General features: G+C 43.6%; 1 protein-coding gene across 5 annotated transcripts in view; it reads left to right on the forward strand.

The window, feature by feature from the left end:
- The first annotated feature begins 679 nt into the window (after positions 1-679).
- Positions 680-23,592, forward strand: part of CCDC60 (coiled-coil domain containing 60) — a 200,223-nt gene continuing 177,310 nt past the window's right edge. For all 5 annotated transcript variants that reach the window (XM_037817367.1, XM_037817366.1, XM_037817369.1 and 2 more), the window contains exon 1: positions 680-1,260. In XM_037817367.1, the coding sequence (XP_037673295.1) occupies positions 1,171-1,260 (90 nt within the window). In that variant the 5' untranslated portion in view covers positions 680-1,170. The remainder of the gene's footprint in view (positions 1,261-23,592) is intronic.

Raw genomic sequence — 23,592 nt, forward strand, 5'->3', positions numbered from 1 at the left:
AGCAGCTAAGTGGTTAAGAGCTTGGGTTTTAGAATCAGATGGTTCTGGCTTTGAGTCCCAGCTCAGGCATTTGCTGTGTGATCTGAAGCATGTCATTTAACCTCTCTGTGCTTCAATCTCTAGTCTGTAAAACAGGTTAATAGACAACCTTTCTTAAAGGCTGTTGTGAGGATTGAGTTAATATATGTAGAGTACTTAGAAATGTGTGGCACATTCTATGCCCCAATAAATGTCATACACACATATAAAATATACATATATATGTTTATGTGTGTATATGTATGGGCTTTGAAGGATGAGTAGGAGTTTGCCAGGTGGAGAAACGGGGGAAGAAATAGGCGTCTCAGGTTAAAGTAATTGAGAAGCTAAAGCCAGACATTAAGCTATCAAACCCAAGACACAAAGAAATCACTACTGGGGAAGGGTCAGGACAAACGAACAGCATTTTAAAGGAAGTAGTCGCTTGTAGTGGGAGGAGAGAAAGGATCAGGTTCTCAGGTGTGAGAGGAGAAACCAGAGTTTGGAGAACGTGGCTCCCCCGCCAGCCACGGGCTCCTTACCAGGGTCCCAGCAGCCAGTCGCATTCCTGGGCGAGTTCGCGACCCCGCCCCCACCAAGCCCAACCAATAGGGAAGCCCTCCACGGCGTCCCGTTCCCCGGCAACCGACTTGGGCCCCAGCCTCGCGATTAACCGCCGCTTTGTCTCCGTGGTAATGGGTTGCTGAGCCCCGCGTTGGGGCTGCCTTAGCTCCCGGTTCTTCAGGAGTTGTTGAAGGATGGGGACCTGGGGGCCCCTCGAAGGGGCCCCCTCACACTTTGTCAGTGGAGTTTTATTTTTTTAATTCATATTTTATTTTGTTTAAAGGAGAGAAAGACATCCCCTTCTGGAGACGGTGGGGAAGCTCATAAAAGACTAACTTTCTAAAAAGTAAATAGTTCCAGGTTTGCCTGATTCCACCCTGTCCGGACTTCCTTTTCCTGCTTGTGGGGGACCCAGATCACTTGCTTTCCCATAACTCTTTGGACAGAAACCCCTTTGGGGTCCTTGTAATTGGGAGTTAGGAATCAGAGAGAAATTGCTGGAACCCTCACACCTATGGCCGCTGACTTAGAAGACTGTGGATAAACTCTTCTTTGGAGGGTGCAAGCTCAGCCCGAAGAATCTCAAAGATGACCAGGGTACCAGCCAACAAGAAGACGCAGAATTCTGCCAACTTGGGGGCCCTCTGGCCCTTTTATGCCTCAGATAATCTAACACAGGTAAGTCTCCCCTGTCTACTGAAACCGAGCTTGTTGTCAAGAACAGGTGAAATGGGAAGAGAATCATGGTGTAATTAACTTGTTGAGACACATCTGTGTTGCTAGCAATGGTTGGTTTCCCATAAAAAATGAAACCGCAAGCCAGCATGGTGAGGCGGTCATCCTGTTAGCCAGTAATTCCACAATGATGGAATAAATTGGCAATGACACTGTAGAACATCAGAAAAAAATTAAGATGAATTGTAGGTGTGCCGTCGCAGAAATTATTTTCAGAGATCTGCTGGGCTCTGGAAAGGTGTGTACTCTCTTTATGGAGAGGTTGCAGACTGTCACACTTTGGGGTTTGACAAAGTGTCATTGTCAGACCCCCAAAAAAAAACCTGCCTGGCTTTGCTGCTCACCAACTGTGTGATATTAGACAAGCAGCTTAGCATCCCTGAGCTTTTATTTCCTTGTGTCTATGAAATGAGGACAGTAACATCAACTGGGCAGAAATAGTATGAGGACTAAATGAAGTAAGGCAGAGAAATTGTTTAGCGTGATGCCTTGCAGATACCAGCACTGGATAATTTCTGAATGTGATGCGAGATACTGTTGTCGATTTGAAAGACAAAAGAAAAACCAGCGTGTGTTTAATGGCTGAAGTCAAGTGTTTCTGTTTTAAATGATTCTGACTGAGTAGGCTACAAATATAAATGTGCCTTTGTTGTCTTATCCTGGAGCCTTTGTGGGGGGTCGTCACGGATTGGCCAAGGTAGGTGAACAGTGGGAGAGAGGATGAAGGGCACTTCCAGCCTGCAGGGGCATATTTTGTGGCTCAAAGTCATGCCCCAGGAAGAGGGTCTGGCCAGTGAACAACGGAGAGCTTAAGACTAACTGGCGCTTTTCCTGGTGGTCCCAAATCCTCCCAGTCTGTCTCTTGTGCTGATTAACCCATCTTTACACGACCTCATTGTTGCATCCAGATCACTCTGCCAGATGCATTCATCATGCATCTCCTTTCATCTCAAACTGTTAACACAGAAACGTGTAGAATCTGGAGCAGCCCCCTCTGAATGGAACATCCCAGCGGGGTTGGGAGGGGAGGAATGAGAGAGAATAAGAAGCAAGATTGACTGATGTTTCAGGAGCAGAGGTTTGAGCCCAGGATCTGCCTCTTGCTACCCTCTGACCTTGGACAAGTTGCAAAACTTCTCTGTGTCAGTGTTGCCATCTGTAAAATGGGTATATCATGGCACTTCCTCATGAAATTGTTGTGAGCATAAATGAGTTAATCTATGCCCAAAGCTCCTAAGACAGTGCTTGGCACTCCTTAGGTTTTAGATACATTATAATTTCATTTCACAAATATTTATTGAACCTGGAAAAGGAGAACCAACATATTTTAGGAAGATTTTCCTCAACGAGAGAAACCGTGACTTCCAGCACAGTAAGTTTCCACGTGAAATGATTATCCTCCTTGTCCAGATGGAAAAAATTGGGGCCTGAAGAGGTAAATGCCCAACTGTGGTGAGTCAGTGGGCTTTGCTAGAAGTGAGCTCAGTGCTGGGTGCTTTGTCTGGCCTCCAAACACTGAGACTATGCCCCCCTGTCCTGAATCACTGATTACTCTGAAAATAAATAAAAGATCTCATGACCACTTGAGATTCAATTCTGAGGAATCCCAGTCGGCTGCACCTTCATTTCTATATCACTCATGACTTAGGCCAAGAAAATAGCAACGAATCCTTTCCTCTCTCAAAGGGGTTCTCCTGGCCCACGGCTACTGGCTTAGACAATTGCAGAATTTGAAGATGTTGGTTTTTTTTCTTTTTATGCCCCAGTGCTTTGGAATTGTAATGCTTGGCTTGGCGAATCTTGCTGTGTCTAATTGCAGGCCCGGTGACTTTCGTTTCCCCTCCATGATAAATCAGAATGCCAGGAAAGGGACTGGTTCCTTACCTTCTGACACAGGGAAAGTGGGAGGGTGCATTCTTTCTGCTGGGCAAAATGAAGCAAGCTCTTCCTCTCATCCGCAAAGAGGCAGCTGCTCAGCATAGGTCTGGGGTAGGGGTGGGGGAGGTAGAAGAAGCCCTTCAAAGGGTCTCATTGATGTGATAATACTAAGCCTAATGACTTAGTTAGGAGCTCTGCCTTTGAAGTCAGGCAAAGCTGGGTTTCAGTGAATCCCCTTTTGTCACATTGCAGTGTGAGGTTCTATGAAATGGGTTGAATAATAACAGGGTCTACTGCCCAGGTACTTTAAAAGCATTAAAGTAAAACAATGCATGTGAAATCCTGAGCACAGTTCCTGGGACACAGTTAACCCCGAATAAGTGGTGACAGCAGCTATTTTCATTATCTGTGCTCCTCTCCCTTCTCTGGCTGGACATGAGTGCCACCACCAGCATTTTGGAGAAGTGGCCAGCCCAGGTATGAAGTCTGGAGGAAGCTATCTAGTGATAAAGTCACAGGGTGGGGTCCATCAGTTTGTGAGTTTGTTAAGGTCCCACCTTAAGGGTGGAAGGAACTCAAGCAGCGCTGAAAATATTTTTAGAACTGGTGTGAGAATATTTGCATAAGGGATGAGATATGTTGCAAGTGAAAATTCATCCTGATGGCAGAAATGCTTGACCCAGTTGAAAACTTTAATTGGAGAAAAGGATGGGTGTACCTGAGCACCGCTTCAGTTCCCTTGGTTTTGGGTCTCATCCCAGTCCCATTACTCATGTTTGAATCCCATGGAGAAAGGACAAAATGTTACCCTGTGTATCAGTTAGGAATAATTTTTGGCAGCAAATAGGAGAGAAACTGAAAAGCAGTGACATAAACAAATGTTAACTTATTTTTCTCATGTAAGAAGTCTAGAGGTAGCTGACTGCTGGCACTGGTTCAAGAGTTCATGCCAGGGCTGGCATGGTTTTTTCCTTCATGGTCACAAAACAGCTGCCCCAGCTCCAGGCATTACATCTATATTCCCACAAGAAGAGGGAGCCAGAGCTACGTTTGTTCCTTTTAAGAGAAAAGCAAAGGCTTTCCAGGGACGCCTCTTTTGTCTCATTTGCCAAAACTGTGTCACTTGCTTTTTCCAACTGCAAGGATGGCAGAAAAAAAATGTGTATCTAATGTTAGTGTGGAAAGCAGGGGCAAGGGAGAGTGGTATTGGAGATGGGCATTGTATTGACCACCCAGCAGTGACTGACACAAATCATTTCACAAAAACATTGGAAGTCCCAAGCAACACACTGGTAGCAAGTAATCCAAAAAAGAAAAGCATCCCCTATCTTAGACAGTGTTCTAGTTTGCTAATGCTGCCGGAATGCAAAATACCAGAGATGGATTGGCTTTTATAAAAGGGGGTTTATTTGGCTACACAGTTACAGTCTTAAGGACATAAAGTGTCCAAGGTAACACATCAGTAACTGAGTACCTTCACTGGAGGATGGCCAATGGTGTCCAGAAAACCTCTGTTAGCTGGGAAGGCACGTGGCTGGCATCTACTCCAAAGTTCTGGTTTCAAAATGGCTTTCTCCCAGGACGTTCCTCTCTAGGCTGCAGTTCCTCAAAAATGTCACTCTCAGTTACCCTTGAGCTGTTGGTCCTCTCTTAGCTTCTCTGGAGCAAGAGTCTGCCTTCAACGGCCATCTTCAGACTCTCTCTCATCTGCAGCTACTCTCTCAGCTGTGCATTCTTCAAAGTGTCCCTCTTGGCTGTAGTTCCTCTTCAAAATGTCACTCTCAGCTGCACTGAGTTCCTTCTGTTTGTCAGCTCATTTATATGGCTCCAGTGATTTAATTTAGACCCACCCTGAATGGGTGGGGTAACACCTCCATGGAAATTATCCAATTAGAGTCATCACCCACAGTTGGGTGGGGCACATTTCCATGCAAACAACCTAATCCAAACATTCCAACTTAATCCCCACTAATATGTCTGCCCCACAAGATTGCATCAAAGAACATGGCATTTTCTGGGGGACATAATACATTCAAACCAGCACAGACAGCAATGGCTTGGAAATCTCAAGGGCACTGTCTTCTCTGTCTTCTCCAGAATCATACCCTACAGGAAAACAGCAGTGCCCAGCTGGGGGCTGTGGGAGCCAGGGGAAGAATAGAGACTTCTGGTGGGAATGTGTATTCTTTCAATTAATATTTAATGAGCGACAAGTATGTGCCAAGCACTGTTGAAAGTGTTGTGGATGTAGAATTGAATAAAAACAAATAGGACACCCTTCTGGATAGTGAAAAAAAAACTTATTGGGAATCCCTTGAAGAGGGAAGCGAGCCAGGGGAAATTGGGCCATCTCTAGCCCTTCAACCCCCATCTGTTTCCACCATTTGGTGGGCCTTAGGAACTCTGCTTAGACAAGTCCTTACACAACTGTGCAGGGAAACCTTTCGTTAACCCCCTTGCAGCATCCCCACAGCCTCCCAACACTCAGCCGTCAGCTGCTAAATTCAAAAGCTGCGGGGATCCATGTGGGGTTCAGCGGCAAGTAGCACTTACAGAAAATCTGACAGAAGCCAATTAAACCTTTCTTGGACTGAACAAACCAACACGCTTTCCTCAGCAATCTTTCTGATGGCTAAATTCAAAATCATAATCGTTGGTAATGGGATAACTTCTCTCAGGAGACGGTGGCATTCTCCCTTCTAAATTCCTGCTTTCAAACTCCGCTGGGAGAGTGTATTGCCAGGCTCAATTTTGATGTAATGTATTTCTGCCTAAACTGGAATTTGTGCTATCAGTGGTTTTATTTAATAACTCGAAAATTAACCGCATCCGGTAATCTGCTTGCAAGCCTGGAAGTGTCTCACGGTTTCTGGATTTCAAAAACTGAGGAGATTATAGGGCCAGGGTGGTGACTGGGATGAGTTTGGCATTGTCAGGGGGCTTCAAAAGTTCATGGTGGGCTCCAGCTCGGTGGCAGAAAGGACAGAAAACTCACTCCATTGCGGCCTCGTGCAAGTCAGGGCTACCCTCGGACACTTCTATCAAACACCTCACCATGTGACAGATATTTGGGAGACACTAAGATGAGTCAGACCCGGCCCCTTCCTTCAAGGAACCCACATTTCTGTAGGGGAGCAAATTCATAAATAACTTTGAATTGAGGTGGCAAATAAGAAATACCAAAGAGAAAGGCTAACAACATCTAGGAGCTTAGAGATGGAAACCAGTTCTGTCATGGGAAGAGATGTAGGGTGAGGCCATCTGATCTGAATCATGGCCTTCAGGTGGATGAGGATGAGGACTTGGGGTGATGCGAGTCACTGAGCCAACGCTAGGACTTATTTTCTGGTGTGTGTGTGTGTGTGTGTGTGTGTGTGTGTGTGTGTCTATTATTCTCCCCCAAGGAGTAAGTTCTTTTTTGGTATCCCGTCTCCTCACAGAGCTCTAGCAAGTCAATCTTTTCATACTCCTCCTCCTCCATACGCAGAGTGTTGCACATTTCTATCCTGGGTGGTTGTAAAATTAGGGAGCACTTTGCTCCACGAATTCCCACCGAAGAGTGAAGTAACTGAAAAGCTTTCGGCAGAGCAGGGTTTCTTACCCTTGGCGCTATTGATATTCTGGGTTGGGGGGTGGCATCCTGTGCATTGTAGGATGTGGAGCAGCGTCCCTGGCCGCCTCCCACGGGATGCCAGGAGCTCCCCCCTCCCTAGTTGTGACAACCCAAACTGTCTCCAAATACTGCCAAATTGGGTGGGGAGCAAAATCTTCCCTCCCCTGTTGAGAATCAGTGCAGCAGGGGACTACTGAAGCCCTGGAAACCGTCCCCTGATTGAATGCATGCATGCGCGTGGAATCGTCCCTAAAGAGATGAATGGTGCCCTCGCGTACCCCGTTGTTCAGGTGGAGACCGCTCCCTCTCCATCACCCCCTGCGTCTAAACTAAGCTGCCATAACGTGGTGTCCTGCAGATACGACCTCCTTCCCCTGGTCACCAGCTGGTCCGTCTGTAGTCTGGACTATCCATCAGCCTCCTAACTCAACCCTTTACCTTCAAACTGACCTCCCTCCAATCCATTCTCTTTAAATGCAAGTATGATATTGTCATTTCCCTGGTTAGAACAATGCAACGGCTCTCCGTGGACCTCAAAATTAAGATTAATACCTTTAACAAGGTTTAAAATGCCTTGCCTGGTCTGGTCCCTGACAGCTTGAACTTCTCCAGCTTCTTCTCTCCTCACTTGGTCTGTATTCAGGAGCCAAATTGGGTCTGTACTCAGGAGCCAAATTGGGTTTTTAATATGTCATGTTATACACACACACACACACACACACACACACACACACAGGCCATTCCTATGTAGTTTTCTTAGGGAAGGCTTTCCTGGCCACCTCCCATCCCAGCCCCCAATCCAGGTCCCGTGTTTTCTTCACACCATGGAATTCCCCATCCTAACACTTTTTGCACATCATTACCTATTCAGAGCCTATGTTCCTTGGAGACCAGAAGCTCCTTGAGGTCACAAAAGCCTATCTGCCCTGCTGGTTGCCATCCCCCATGCCCAGCAGGGTTAGCCATAGAGTTGCTGCCCAGCCGGGACTTGGATGAGTAGATCAGGGTTTCCTTGTCTCAGGTGTCCATTAATTAGCATTAAAGACAAACCAGTCCTCACTGGGATAGTCCCAGGATCCTGTAGTCCAGGTGGTATCTAGGAAGGGATCAGCTCAGAGATACCTCTCAGGACAACTTCCCTGAAAAAGCCAAATCCTGTCTGGATTCCCGTGTTTCTAGAACATTGTTTGGTGTTCTAGATGTTTCTAGAACATTGAAGGGTGGTAGGGGATGCATAGCCCTCACCTGGAATTAGGAGGCCTGGTTATAATCCCAGCTGTCTTACTCCCTAGCTGTATGGCTTCGGAGAAATCACTAACCTTTCTGGTTTCTTCATCTTCATGTGAAGAACCAGGGAATCTATCTTGGCGATTAATTTCTGGGTTCCCTCCTTGCCTTGTGACTCTAGAAATAAAAAAAAAAAGTGGCTACTACTTACTGAGTATCTATTATGTACCAGGTGTTCGGCAAATGTTACTCAGGTTGACTCCCCAGTCTTGTGGGACAAATGCAATCATTACCCCACTTGTAGAGGTAAGGAGACTGAGGCTTGGGTTTTATAACTTGCTCAGAGATTACCCGGATGAGCAGGTGATGAATCCAGGATTTGAATCCAGGACTGGCCAACCGCTGGGAGCCTGCGCTCTTGGGATCATCTGGTTGTCTGCAGTAAGAAAGGGCAGTACACAAATGCTTCTCTATAAGGGGCATTGCCCGATGTGTGTTTTGAAGAATATATTCAAAAGTCTCTGGCAGAGGAAGGAAAGTGCCAATTTTAGCTGTAGGCAGTGCAAACAAGAATGCGACCACAGACAAGGGCATTTGCATTTTCTTGATCTCCTGCTAAAATATGCTAGTGAGCTTTTCTGACAGAAGAAACCTAGATAAGATGGGGGGAAAAAGAGAAATCGTTGTCAGTGGCTTAGACTCATTTTTCTAAATAATGCTCATTCCAATGAACATTTATAAGCCATTTCTAATTAGAGTCACATTTCTAAGAAAGGCATATTTTGATCCTGGGTCAATACACTGCCAAGACCTGCTAGATAACACGGAGAGGAAGACAGGCCCAGCTAATAATGGATGAGATTTTGGGTTGCATGTGGCTGAGATGCTGATAATCGTAAACAACTTAATTGGGTTGAATAATTTGGGTAAGTATCGAGTTAAATGGATTCACTCTGAATCCAAGCTCTGACCTGCTGAATCTTTTGTTTTCTACAAAACAAACAAACAAACAAAAAATCTTGGGCAATCATTGCCTACTTATTCATCTGATTTGGCTGCTAGATGTGGTGCTCCTTGAGGGCAGGGACCTTGCTTTGCCCAAGATCCTATCCCCAGAACTCTTCATAATACCTGGGACCATGTCACGTTTTTGCTCAGGATCAAGGACAGCTCCACAGTGAATCATTAGAGAGCCCTGTGAGTCACACATCCCTCAGGCGACTGTAAATTCCATTTAGACAAGGGCTACAAATTTTTATTCACATGGTGGTGTGCAATAAATATGGATACCATGAATAAATTAGGTGCACACAGCTCTGGTGGATTCATCTGATTCTGTGGTTCTTGGGCTTAAAAAGCCCTTTTTGGTCAAGAACATTTTCTCAATACCACGATGCTGGGTCCAGGCTCATCCCCGGGAGATGTCCCTCGTTGTCACGGAAATTTATACCCCCGGGAGTCATGTCCTATAAAGTGGAGAGGGCAGCAAGTCTACCTGCCACGTGTCTGTCCATGTCTTTTTTGCTCACCTTTGGCCCATATTGAACTTTTTGCAGTTTCTGGAACATTCCATGTTATCTCAGACCTTTACATAAGCTTTCTCTCTCTGCCTCCAACATTCTTCCTCACACATCCCTCTGACTAACTCCTTTCAGACTCAGATTAGAAGTCCTCCAGCTCCACAGGCTGAGTAAGATGCCCCCCTCTATGACTCCAGGGCATCTGGGATTTTTCATAGCACCAGCCATTGTAATTTATATGTGTCCATCTCCCCCCACTGACATGTCATCTCTAAATCTCCAGCACCTGGCATATATCTGGGCCATAGTACAGTCCGAGTAAAATCATGGCTTTATTTAACATGTTTGCTGGTTACCTACTTTGGGCTAGACACCATTATCAGAACTGGGGGTACTTTAGATGGAAAAGACCTCTCTATCATGGAGCCTATATTCTGGTGGGGAGATGTGAACTCATTGACTAAATAAGTAATAAATGGAGTTGTATCCTTTTCTACTCAGCTATCTTAATAGCATAACTGAGTTGGTTACCAGAAGATAAGAATAGCATGATGGTTAGGAATGCGGGCTATGAAGTCAGACTGCCACTTCCTGTGAAACTGGCAATATTCAACTACTCTTGAGCCCCCAAATGGCAGTGCATGTGTTTCTTCCTAAATTTGCCATGGAACCTTAGGCGTGTTACTCCCCGTGCCTCAGTTTCTCCACCTCTCATACGAAAATAACAGTACCTGCCTCAGAGGGTTGTTTTGAGGATCCATGGGATGATGCTAAAAAAAGCACATGGCAAGTGGTAATTGCTCATTAAATGTTAGCTCTTAATATTTCCACTTACGGATCAAAGCCAAGGGTCCCCAAATACCAAGAATTAAAACATTTAAATGCTGACATTTTCAGAGATGATGACTCTCATGTTGATCATTTTTTATGCATTCGAGAAAAGGCAGCCAAAAGAGTAATGTGACTAAAATGTATCATTTCCGAGAGGCTCTTGAAGAAAGCGCCCAAAAGGCAATTAGCACATGCCTGTCATCTCCCTTGCTATTACTTATCAGCTGATCTGACCCTCTGCTAATCAAACCTGCTTCTTTGATATTTTTAGACATTTTTAAAGAGGCTTCTCAAAATTCAGGAAGCAATGCCTGTTGACAGGTACGAAACCATCTGAATCTGGCTTCCTCATAGGGGATGGGAAAATGGTGAGCATCAGGGAGCATTCTGCAGGATATTTGGGAACTTCAGCCCAAATATCCTCCCCATTTTTTCCTTCCTTGCCCCCAAACAAATAACTCTCCACCCCTTTTTCTTCAATTCCAAGACTTGGGATTTAAATTGTCTCAGTAAAGCACAATGCTTGAGTTTCCTTGGCTGACCAGACAAACTCATGTCAGGGCTGTGATTGACTTAGTACATGGTCCATGAGTCATTCCAGGGTTTCGGAGCTGCTTGCCTGCTGTGTGGCCTTAGGCTAACTGCTTCACCTCTCTGATGCTGCTTTTCCTCACCTTTACTTTAATCTCTTGAAGATTCACAATAATGCTCATTAAGGGCAGGGTCCAGAACAATAACTGAGATTGATTTGTGATTAACATTATTCTATCTTTGCATGGTTTATGTGCATTCCAACTGCCTCCATGTTCTGTTGTGCTTAATGCCAGCGTGAGGGTTTTATCAAAGAAAGAGTATGGTATTGAGAACAATCTATCTACTGATGAACTGTTATTCTCTCAAGGTTGTTCTGGGGACAGAAAAAACGAAGCATGCTTTTTTAGGCTCCAGAAAGTCAAAAAATGATGTCAGTTTTCTAGTTTGCTAAAGCTGCTGTTATGCAAAATACCAGAAATGGATTGGCTTTTATAAAGGGGATTTATTAGGTTACAGATTTACAGCTCTAAAGCCATAACGTGTCCAAACTAAGTCATCAACAAGAGGATACCTTCATTGAAGAAAGGCTGAACACCTCTATTAGCTGGGAAGGCATGTGGCCGGCATCTGCTGGTCCTTTGCTCCCAGGTTCTGGTTTCAAAATGGCTTTCTCCAAAATGTTTCTGGGCTTCTGTCTCTCTTAGCTTCACTCTCTCAGCTCCTGTGCATTCTTGCTTGTCCTCCCAGGGCATTTCTCTCTAAGCATCTGGGGGGTCCTCTCTTAGTTTCTCTGGGGCAAACTCTGGGCTTCATCTCTTAGCTTAGCATCTCCAAACATCTTTCTGTCTGCATCTCTAACTGTCTCCAAGCGTCTGGGTCTGTGTTGGCTCTTAGCTTCTCCTGGGGCAAACTCTGGATTACATATCTTAGCTTCTCTCCAAAATGTCTCTCTCAGCTTCTCTGAGCTTCTCCTCTCCATGAGCTCTCTTAAAGGACTCCAGTGAACTAATCACTGGGTGGGCAGGGTCACAGCTCCATGGAAATGATCTAATCAAATGGTCTCACCTTCAGTTGGGTGGGTCACATCTCCATGTATACAACCTAATCAAACGTCCCACCTTAATCAAAAGACTAATAAGTCTGTCCCCACAAGATTGCCTTGAAAAACATGGCTTTACTAGATTCAAACCAGCAGTGTTAAAAAAAAAAAAAGTTACATTATACAGTAATGAAAGTGGTAATAGAAATAACTGGTATTTTGGGTTGAGAACTTACCAAGTGCCATGTGCTATGTTAAGCCCTCAAGCAAATTATCCCATTTCATTCACCCTACAATGCTAATTAGTAGGTACTTTTCATTCCCATTTTACAGGTGAGGAAAGTGAGGCTGACAGAGGTTAAATTACTTGACCAGAGTCATACTAGTTAGTGCATCTGACATTTGAACCCAGGTTGGTCCGAATGCAAAATACCCGTTCTTAAGCATCATGCTGCTTTGATTAACAAGGCAAGTTTGACTTTTTCTGGGATTGAGCAGATTGAGGAAGACAATGCTCTCTCTCTCTCAAAAGAAGAGCAGAAAGAAGGGTTTGGGGGGAAAAATACTACATCCTATAGGCTATTCACGTCCAGCTTGTCCTCACTCACCAAGGTCAAAGTCAAGGGTCTAGTAATGCTCCACTGACCAACGCAGACTTTGTCAGCCACCAGTCTAGAAGCCCCTAAATGTGGCAATCAACAAACATTCCACAGGAACTCTCAATTCACTCCAACCCACTGCCAAACACCACTTGAAGCCTCCCTCCTAGCTTTTGTAATGTCGGTAATCTCAAATGTAACCTGTTCATTGAACTCGAGCGTTGCCTGCGATCTAATCAAAACACAGATTTTTGTCTCTCGTTGCTCCCTTAAAATATTTTCAGTGGAGGACACTCTTCTCGGGCCCCAGCATGGAAACTTTGTGTGCCCAGTGCCTTTTCTGCTTACCCTTGGGTGATGGCCAGCCTCGCAGTCTTTTTAAGTCTAAAAAACAGTCAGGATTCAGAAATTAAAAGTATCCAGCCAATGCAATAAAGTATTAAGCAACACTTCAACCTTTCTTCAAGGTGAAGGTTGCTTTCCCTCCTGGTTAGGGGCGGCTTCACGCAGACCGTCTGCCACCTGGGCAGAAGGTGTGGGGCATGCCCCTTCCTTTCTCCACAAAGAATCCCCCCATTTGCCTTAACCTCCTAACAGTTGGCTGGAAGGGAAGACGGTTCTATGGTAAGATGGCTCTCATCTCCCCAGGACCCGCTAAAGTGATGTCTAAGCTGGCTTTTTCTCCTAGAGGCGTTTCTCTTGGCTTTTGGGAAGTTCTCTGCTACAGCTCTCTGACTCCAGGGCTATACAGTGTCTATCAGCTGTCCGTTCCCTTTGGATTCTGGTTTTTCCAACAGTTCACCCATCCAAACCCATGACATTGGGGTCTCCCAGGCCTCGTTGGGGTCCCCAGTTCGCACGCCCTTGACATACTGTTGAAGACAAGCACCTCTTCCTGCCCCAGCAGCAGCGGCTCTCCTTCTCTCTCTCCTGCCCCAGAAGCACTCCCCAGCCTGCCCCTGTCCTCTAGATCTTCCAGGAGGGTTCAGAGCCCCCCACTGCCCCAGCTGCAGGGGTCACGTGTTACCCTCTTGAGCCATCCCATGGAGATCCTTGCCTCATTCCATTTGAGGTAAAGAACGAAGTTGCCCTCTTCCCTTTTGGAGGCAGGATTCAAAGCTTCGCAACAGCTGTTGCTGAAGAAGTCACTTTGCAAACCCCTGTCTCCCTTTCCAGTCTAGTTTTATGTTCTCAAAGTGACAAAGAATTTGTTCTTCTAGAGCTGCCTGGAAGACTCTTTCAACGCAGCCCTTCCCACCTACATTTTGAGTCTGGTGCTGTGGTGTCTTGGCTCCCCAGTTCACACCATCCCATCTGTGAGTCTGTCCTGTTCCCAACCATTAACTGGGGGTTCACGGTGTGCCAGGTGATTCACAAACATTATCTTGGGGGCTTCCGACAACCCTGTGAGGAGGTACGGTCACCTCCATTTTATAGGAGTCTCTCCAGGTTCTCTTCCCCATCATGCTTGTATAACTCACATCCTCATTGTTTTGGGGTGAATTGTCTCTCCCCAAAAGATATTTTGAAGCCCTAACTCCCAGTTTCTCAGAACGTGACTTTATTTGGAAACACGGTTGCTGCAAATGGAATTCGTTAGGATGAGATCATACTGGAGTAGAAAGGGCCCTACCAATATGACTTGTGTCCTTTTAAAAAGACGACGCAGGGGAGAAGGCCAGGTGGAGACGGAGGCAGAGTCTGGTGTGATGGGGTGCAAGCCAGGGAATGCCAGGGGTTGCCAGCAAACACCAGAAGCTCCGAAGAAGCAAGGCTTCTGCCCTAGAGCCATCGGAGAGAGCTGACATCTTCACTTCAGACGCCTGGCCTCCAGAACTGTGCAAGAATGCATTTCTACTGTTCCTAACCACCCAGTGTTTAGTACTTTGTTGCAGCAGCTGCAGGAATCTAATACAGTATTTGGGAGCTCATCAGAAGTCACAGGAGCATCCCAGAGAGGATGTTACACCGTACACAGAATTCACACCAAATGCAGCCGTTTCGTGGTCACTCACAAAACTAAGTGCCTCTTTTTTTCCCTTTTTGATATTAGAGCATGGTCCTCTTGCAAATTAACCTGAAAGGAAGCCAGATGCCATTGTTCTTTATCTGCCTGTGAAGAAAGGAGGCCACTTCTGGCTGTTGAAGGACATCGATTTAATCTATGGCAGGGACCTTAATAAAGGGGTGGGGGTGTTGGTCAGAGGTCAGACGCCCCCCCAGGGCAGTGAGCCCTGAGTCAGAGGAATCAGAAATGATCACTCCCCAGAAAGCAGCTTTTATTTTACTGCAGGTTTGGACGCTGTGTTCTAAAAGACTCCCTCCCTCCCTCTCCATCCCTTTCTCCCCCCCGTTCCCTCCCTTGTATCACGGTGCCCAACAATATTTGTTAGCTCTTCCTATGCTTCCTGTTGGCCTCTTTATTTAATTATCATGGCAATTTCATCGCTTTGAAAAAGAAAATAAAAATCCCAGATCGCCTGTCCCTTCGGATACCAAGGGAGGACAGCCTTTTGGACCAATTCCTAAGGAATCCAATCCACAGACTTGATCTCTCACCTGCCCTGATTGTAAAGCGCCTGTTCTGTAATTGTGATCTTTAGGTAAATAGATCATTAGAGAAGACTGATAACAGAGTCGACAGGTAATGTTTTAAACCCAAAGCCCTAGAGCATGTGGGGCTGTCTCCAGCTGTAAGTGACAGAGCCACAATTCACAGTTTCAGTTAAGGGTCTGTCAGGGTTTTCCGGCATAAATCGCCATTTTCTGAAGGTTCGCCTTTCTGCGTTAACAAAGAAAAAGGAAGGTTTTCTTTCCAGCTACAACAGAGAGCACAGGGCTTCCGGCAAATGGGCAAGGGTTTGTTTTTGTAAATAACTTGAAATCAAGTTACAACTCATTAATGTAGACCGTGCAATGTTCTTGCAGCTAATTTCCTCATTTTTACAAAGCCTGGTTCTCAACAAAGCATATTATTGGCCTCAAACAAAATATTTTTTTTAAAAAGAGTCGATGCCACAAAGGCCCAGCGGGTTCAATGCAGAAAATGCATTAGCTGTGCGGAAAGCAAGATTTATCAGCGTTTCGTTGCTGCAACTTCAGCAGTGCAGACCGAAGGTTTGTCCCCGTTCTGAGATTCCACCACCTGGAACCATGGAGTCCCAGAGAAACCTTGGCAGGTAGCTAATCAGCTTCTAGTCCAAAACAGAAGGATGATCAGCTTCCAATCCCAAGCAGGAGGATGTGATGGAAACGTGTGCTGGCTTTAGAGTCCTCTCTTCTCAGCTGTTTGACCTTGGGTCAGTCACTTCCTGCTCCAAGCCTAAGTGTCTTTATCTGCAAAAGGAGAAAAAGATAGTTCTTGCTTTGTAGGATCCTGGTAACTTGAGTAGTCAGACTATTCTGGTCTCCAGAAGTTCTTCCCTTCCGAATCTCTCTCTGCCTGGCTCCCTGTCCCCTCCCTCCCCAGCTGAGTGGGATTCCATAATCCTAGCCTTCAGCACACATCTACTGACAAGTCTTTGTCACCAGCCCTGAGCCCCACTGGAGCAGAGACTGTCATTAATGATCTCTGAATTCATTTATTCATCCAACAGCTATTTGCAGCACACCTACACACAGTGCTACTTACTGTTCGAGTTAAGCCTCCAGGAAGACACACAATAAGTATTTGCTGAATAAATTAATCCACCTTCCCCCAAATAGTGGGCTTGTTATCTCCTTGAACCTTTACGTGCTCTGAAAAATACAGATCCCTTAAAAAATGTCTTGCTCTCGGTAGTTTTGGAAAGTTTCCACTCATTCCTGCCTTTAGGTCTTCTGGCAAAAATTCTAGAGGTCCAGTCACTTCCGAGGACATACACTTTGTGCCCTCTTTGGTGAAATTCCTTGCAGTATCTTGGCTCACCAGTGCTCTGTGGAAGCTGAGGTTTCCTTAGATGCTGTACTCCCTGCTTGGATTCATGGTTATTTAGGCAAAACTTCATTTTCTAGAGTCTCCAACCCATCTAATGGCTTTTCTAGGGACTTTGGCCAGTCATGAAAATATTTTACCAGATTTCTAGAACATTTTCCCCCAAGGCATGGTACAGAATATGCCCAGAATTATCTTCCTTCCCAATGCAATATTAAAACCCAGATACTGTGGTTGACTTTCCCCCAAAGTTTCCAACAAGATTTTACTCCTTAGTACTTCCTGGTCCATTTTTCACTTTAGTCTTGTGTCTGTCCAGAGATTAAATTCCTGGCAATGCAAATGAGAAATATATCAGATGCTTCACTCTGGGTCCATAACAAAGGCCTCAAGAATTGGCCTCTCATTGAAATATCTGGTGTCAGGACCAATTTTGCAATTTCCCGCATTTGCCTGTGCATTCTGAAGGCTTTTTCTTCTATTAGATTCTTTCCAAATAATTTTGTTCTAAGTCGAATGCCTTTAAAAATTTTGTTGACATATAATATACATAGATAGAGGACAGGTGCACAAATGTGAGTGTACAGATTGGTGAGTTTTTACACAGTGAGCAGGTCTGTGCAACCTTGTCACCAAAATCAAGATACAGAGCGTTACCAGATCCCCAGAAACTCTCAGACTCCCTCCCAGCCACCACTGTCCTTTTCCCCAACGGTGACCATCATCCCGACTTCTATCACCATCGATTTGTTTGGCTTGTTCTCTGACCTTGGTATAAATGGAATCATACAGTATATACTCCTTTGGATCCAAATCCAGTGCCCTTTTTTTTTTCTTTTGCACAACAAGGTGTTTGGGAAATTCATTATGTTTTTGTGTGTAATTTCCATTTGTTCAATCTTATTGCTGTGTGGCCTTCTGCTATCTGAATGTTCCATAATTTATTCATCCATTTACCTGTTGAAGACTTTCGTTTGTGTTTTATTGGTAGGGGTGGGGGTGAGAATGGGGGGAGATGTCACAAAAATGCTGCTATTAATGATTTTTGAGCATGTCTTTTGGAGAACACATATACAGATTTCTGCTAGTTATATGCCCACAAGTGGAATTTCTGGCCGTAGGGTATGCAGATGGTCAACGTTAATAGATGCTGCCAAACAGTTTTCCACAGTGGCCATTCCAACTTACTCTCCCACCAGCAGTGTGTGAGTGTTTCCACTCCTCCACATCCTCGCCAACCTTGGTAGGATCAGTCTCTTTAATTTTAGCTATTCTGGTGGGTGTGTATTCATATCACATTGTGGCTTTAATTTACATTACCCTAATGCCTAATGAGGTGGTGCCTCTTCATAGGTTTATTCCCCACTCGTATATACTTATATACTTTTTTTGTGAAATACCAATTCAAGTCTCTTGCTCATTGTTCCATTGTTACATATATTTAAGATCTACTCCCTGGTGTGAGGAAACCGGGACTTTTCAAACACTGTAGGTAGGAATGAAAATCTGCACATTTTTGAAACCAATCACATTTTAGATGTTGATCCCACAGAAATATTCCCATAAGTACTATTCTCAAGGATATACATACATATATATGCACACACAAGGATGCTTATCAAGGAAGTGTTTTGTCAGAAATCTTTCTGTTGCAAGTGACAGAAATTCCCGCAAACTTGCACAAGCAAAAAAAAAAAAGGGAAGTAGAGGCTCAAGTAGAGGCTCACATGACAGAAAATGCTAGGGGAAATAGCTTCAGGTATGGCTGGATCCAGGAGCTCATACAAAGTTAGCAGGAATCTGCCTATCTATTCATTGTCCCTATTTCCATCTAAGGTAAGAGACCTCCTGAGTGTCAGAATGGCCACCAGCAGTTCCAGGTTTAAATTTCTCTGGTTTGGTAACATCAGGGAAAAAAGAAGCATTAGGAGTCCCACCCTGAGTTGCCTACCTGGACAGTGCCCACCCACAGAGCCCAGAGGTTAGATACCCACACCTGAACCACATGTACTGAGGGTGAGGAAGGGGTAGTTCCTGGAGAGAAAATCCATGTGCTTTGATCCAAAGAAGGTAGTCCACATGCTGAAAACATAAAGACAGGAAATGCCTACTCCAACAGCCTTAATCACATCATCACAACACTGGGGACAACCTAAAAGGCTGTCAGTAGGAGTGTCGAATAATAAGTCATACTCATGCATACTACAGAGTGTTATGCAGCCGTGAAAATAAGATGGGTCCATCTGTGTAGACATAGAAAGATGGTCATTATGTATAGTTGGGTGAGGGACAAAAGGGGATTGCTATGTATGGGATAATGAATGTGACCATGTAATTGATTGTCCCAACTGGTCACTTTTCAGAGTGAAAGGAGGCAGCAGGTATAAATTGATATTGTCCTGGGCAAACAGATGTGACCTTAATTATAAACCCATTTTTATTAAAATCTTTATATCTATGTCTGTGTATCTGTCTATGTAATAATCTATCTATAAATGATCAGTAGATTCATACATCTGTTTGAATGTGTATATTTGTTTTTATGTAGGAAAGACTTAGAGGTTGACCGTAGGCAAGTGTGAGAAGGGGATGAGGGGGATTCTTTTTAATTTTTTAATTGAGGTATAAATTACATGAAGTAAAATGTTTAAATCTTAAGTTATAGCTCATTTAAATTCTACATATCTATATACTTGTGTAACCACCATGTAAACCAAGATTAGAACATCCCCATCATTCCAGAAAATTCTCTCAAGTCTCTTCCTAATCATACCAACCTTGTCCCAGAAGTAATGCTATTCTCACTTCTCTCACCATAGATTCGTTTTGCCCATTCTTGAATGTCATATAATGAAATGATAGATCCTGTTCTCTTTTTGCATCTGGCTTCTTTGGTTCACCATTGTATCTGTGCAGTCCATCCATGCAGTTGCATGTATCCATAGTTCTTTTTTATTGGCGGATCTTATTTCTTTGCATGGATACATTATTTATGTACCGTCCCGTTGAAGGACATTGAGATTGTTTCCATTTTGGGACTATTATGAATTTAAAGCTACTTGGGAATTTTTTAACAATAATATATTGTTAAAATAATTATATTTTTTGGGTCAATATATTCACTAAATTCACTTAGGAATTGCTGCATCATAGGATATAGATGTTCAGTTCTATCAGAAACCACCAGCTTTCCAAAGATAATGAATGTGACCGTGTAATTGAATTCCCGTTATGTCTCAGTCTTTAATTTTAGCCATTCTGGTGGGTGTGGTGATACCTCGTTGAAGTTTGAATTTGCATTTCTCTGAGGAGTAATGATATTTAGGATCATTTCATATGTTTACTGGCCATTTGGAGTCCTCTTTTGTGAAGTGTCTATTTGAGTCTTCTCTCTTCTTTCTTTTTTTTAATTGGGCTTTTTATTATTGATTTGTAGTTCTTCGTATATCCTGAATATAAGTCCTTTCTCATATGTATGTTTATGTATGTATTTTTACTCCTTTAATGGTACCTTTTGATGAACAGTTCTTAAATTTAACGAAGTAAAAAAAAATCCATTAAAAATTATAGTTGCTGTTTTTTCCCTTTATGTTTTATAAATCCCACAAACCATAGTTATTAGTATTACTTTAAACAGTCCATTTTATATCCCTTTACACACATATTTGGCCCTTTCAGGTGCTCTTCATTCTTTTCTGAAGGTCCGTGCTTCCATCTGGGATCAACTTCCATCAACCTGCAGACTTGTTCTCGTCTTTCTAGTGCAGGTCTGCTGGGGACAAATTCTCTCAACTTTTGTGTGTCTGAAAATATATTTTGCTGTAATTTTTGAAGGATATTTTTACTGGATACAGAGCTGAAGGAGGGCAGCTGATTTTTTTCCCCAGCACCTTAATTATGTTATTCCATTGCCTTATGGCTTTTATAATTTCTAGGAAGAACTCTTCCCTCTCTGGAATTTTAGTTCATCTTGTCTTTCACTGCCACAGATTTTTGTAATTTCTCTTTTTCTTGTTGTTGCAATGAGAACAGTGAGCTCCCCTAACTGCTACATCCCTCTTGGTAGTTAAATTGATGTCTGGCTCTGATTTGCAGGGAATTCAAGCTTTGTAACTTGCTTCCCTTCCTCCTTCCTTCTGTCTTTCCTTCTTTCCTTCCTTTTAAAATTATTTTTGCTTTTTTTCTGTTTTATTCATTAATTTTTTAAAAATCAACTTTTTGAGGTATAATTTATATAGGATAAAATGCACACATGTTAAGTGTACAGTTTAATGAGATTTGACAAATGCATACATCCGTGTAACCACCACTCCAATCAAGATAAAAAGCAGTTCCAGTGTCCCCAAAAGTTCCGACCATTTGCCATCAATCCCCTCCTCCAACCCTCAGCTCCAGGCAACCACTGGTCTACATTCTGTCACTAGAGATTAGTCTTATCTGCTTTAGAATTTCCTACAAATTGAATCCTGCAGTAAGTATTCATGTCTGGCTTCTTTTGCTCAGCACAGTTGTTGTTGTTGTTGTTTTTAAGGAAATTTTATTTAGATATATTTACATACCATATAATCTATCCAAAGTTGTACAGTCAATAGCTCACAATATCATCATATAGTTGTGTGTTCTTTGCCACAATCGATTTTAGAAAATTTTCATTACTCCAAAATAAAGAAAAAAAATAAAAAAAGAACATCCAAAACATCCCCAAACCCTTATCCTCCCCCCAGTTGTTTTTATTTTTTTGTCCTTATTTTATTATTCATCTGCCCGTACACTGAATAAAGGGAGTGTTAGTCTCAAGGTTTTCACAATCACATGGTCACATGATAAAAGCTTTATAGTTATAAAATCATCATCAAGAATCAAGTCTACTGGATTATAGTTCAACAGTTTCAGGTATTTCCTTATAGCTATTCCAATACACTAGAAACTAAATAGAAATATCTATATCATACATAAGAGTAACCTCCAGAATGACCTTCCAACTCTATTTGAAATCTCTTAGCCACTGAAACTTTATTTCGTTTCATTTCACTTCCCCCTTTTGGTCAAGAAGATTTTCTCAATCCCACAATGCCAGGGCCAAGCTCGGCCCCAGGAGTCATGTCCCACGCTGCCAGGGAGATTTACACCCCTGGGAGTCATGTCCCACGTAGTGGGGAGGGCACTGAGTTTACCAGCTGAGTTGGCTTAGAGAGAAAGGCCACATCTGAGCAACAAAAGAGGTTTTCTGGTGGTGATTCTAAGGCATAATTATAAGTAGGCTTAGCCTCTCCTTTGCAGGAATAAGTTTCATAAGGGCAAGCCCCAAGAGCGAGGGTTTGACTTTTTAAATTGGGACTCCCTAATGCTTGTGAGAAAATTAGTAATTCCCCAGGGGAGGAAGTTTAATATTTCCACATTTTTCCTCAGTTCCTCAAGGGAGCTTTGCAAATATTTTTTTTTATTTTCTGCCCCAAATAATCTGGGATGTATCAGGGTATTACATTAACTTGTATGGAATAACAAGATCTCATTCTCTATTCTAGGCTCTATGTAATTATGTTGTTTAAATAAACTGACCAGACAGGTTAAATTAAGTAGTAGCTCAGCACGTTTTGGGGATCCCTCCACAGTGCTGTAGGTTTCACGTGTTCCTACCTTTTCATTGCTGAATTGTGTTCCTTCACATGAATATACCTGAGGTTATCCATTCACCTGTTGATGGACATTTGAGTTGGTTCTAGTTTCCTTCCTTTTTAAATCCAAAATGCTGTGAGCAATTTGCCGATGCATCTTACAGCTGATGTTCACACTGGTGAACAGAGCCCACTCCTGGCTGTGTATGTAGCTGCAGCCTTGTTGGGGAGGTGCAGGTTGAACAAGAAATTTCAAGTGTGATGAGCATTGGAGAAAGGCAACAACAGGCTGTCATGGGAGCAAACAGCAGGGAGACCTCGTTTAGTCCAGGGCTTCAGGTAAAGACTCCCTGGAGAAGTGTTTGAGTTGAAAACCAAGAAGGACCAGGAATGAAAGAGGTGAAGATTGACGCAGGCTCGGGGGTATAGTAGAAAACTCAGCAGACATGGAAGGCAGAAGAAAATTAGTGCATGACAGAACATCTGTACACAAGGAGGCGGACACTGTAAGAGACATTTTTAAAAAATATGATTCCATTTAATCCTGACAAGAATTGTGAGAAATATATTAGCTCCATTCTACAGTTGAGGAGCCTGAGATTCAGGGAGATGTATCAGGATTTGAACCCAGATCTGTCAGCTCCAAAGTTCATGTTTGATGATGCCTGGGGACCACCTGCTGAGGGACCTAGTTAGTTCACTTGCAGGAAAGATGGAAAGAAAAGGGGCAGATTAAAGAAGGATTGACATGTCCCTGGTTCATAATGGGCACTAAAACAACAAATGAATACATTTCCAAGAAAAGGAAACCCTTCAAGTTATTATCCCTATTTCCTTATTTGAATTGAGTTCATTGCTTAAAAAAAAAAAAGTCAGACTTATCACTGCCAAATTCATCAAATCCTCTCCATTCTGCCCTTGCAATGTCACATTATATAAACATAGATCATGTCTTTTTGTGTGGTCAAAGGCGAAAGCCAGAAGAAAACAGGATCAGAGAATTACCAAGAGGTGTTTACAAACGAAAGGGCAGGGGGATATATCAGAAAGCAAGAAAAATAGAGCTGCCAATTAATGTTACATTCTCAGAAGCAGTTGAGCAGGGAACGCTCCCTGAACAATGAGAGCGTCGCCGCAAGCTTTCCTATTTGGTGTTGTCTGTGTGTAGCTTGTTCCTTTTCTACATAAAAATATGTTTTATTAACTGGATGTGATTAGAGTAGTCGCGGAGGCTGACTTCAACAGGAGACACACAGGCCGGCGACTCAGCAGACAGAGAGCAGAGACCGTCTTTCTCTGGTAAATTCACAAATTAAGAGTAAAATGGAGGGCACCAGGGCAGAGGTGACAACGTTTAAAAGGCCCAGGCTCCCCACCTGGGGTCCTGACCTCACGGTAACAGGAATAGCTGAAATGCACGGCGAGCCTATGGCGTGCTGACGGCGGGCAGTGCGGCCCTTCCCACGTGTGAAGGCATCTTATCTTCATGGCAACCACAGAAGGGCG

Source organism: Choloepus didactylus, chromosome 23, assembly GCF_015220235.1.
Source record: "Choloepus didactylus isolate mChoDid1 chromosome 23, mChoDid1.pri, whole genome shotgun sequence".
In the NCBI taxonomy this organism is placed as follows: domain Eukaryota; kingdom Metazoa; phylum Chordata; class Mammalia; order Pilosa; family Megalonychidae; genus Choloepus; species Choloepus didactylus.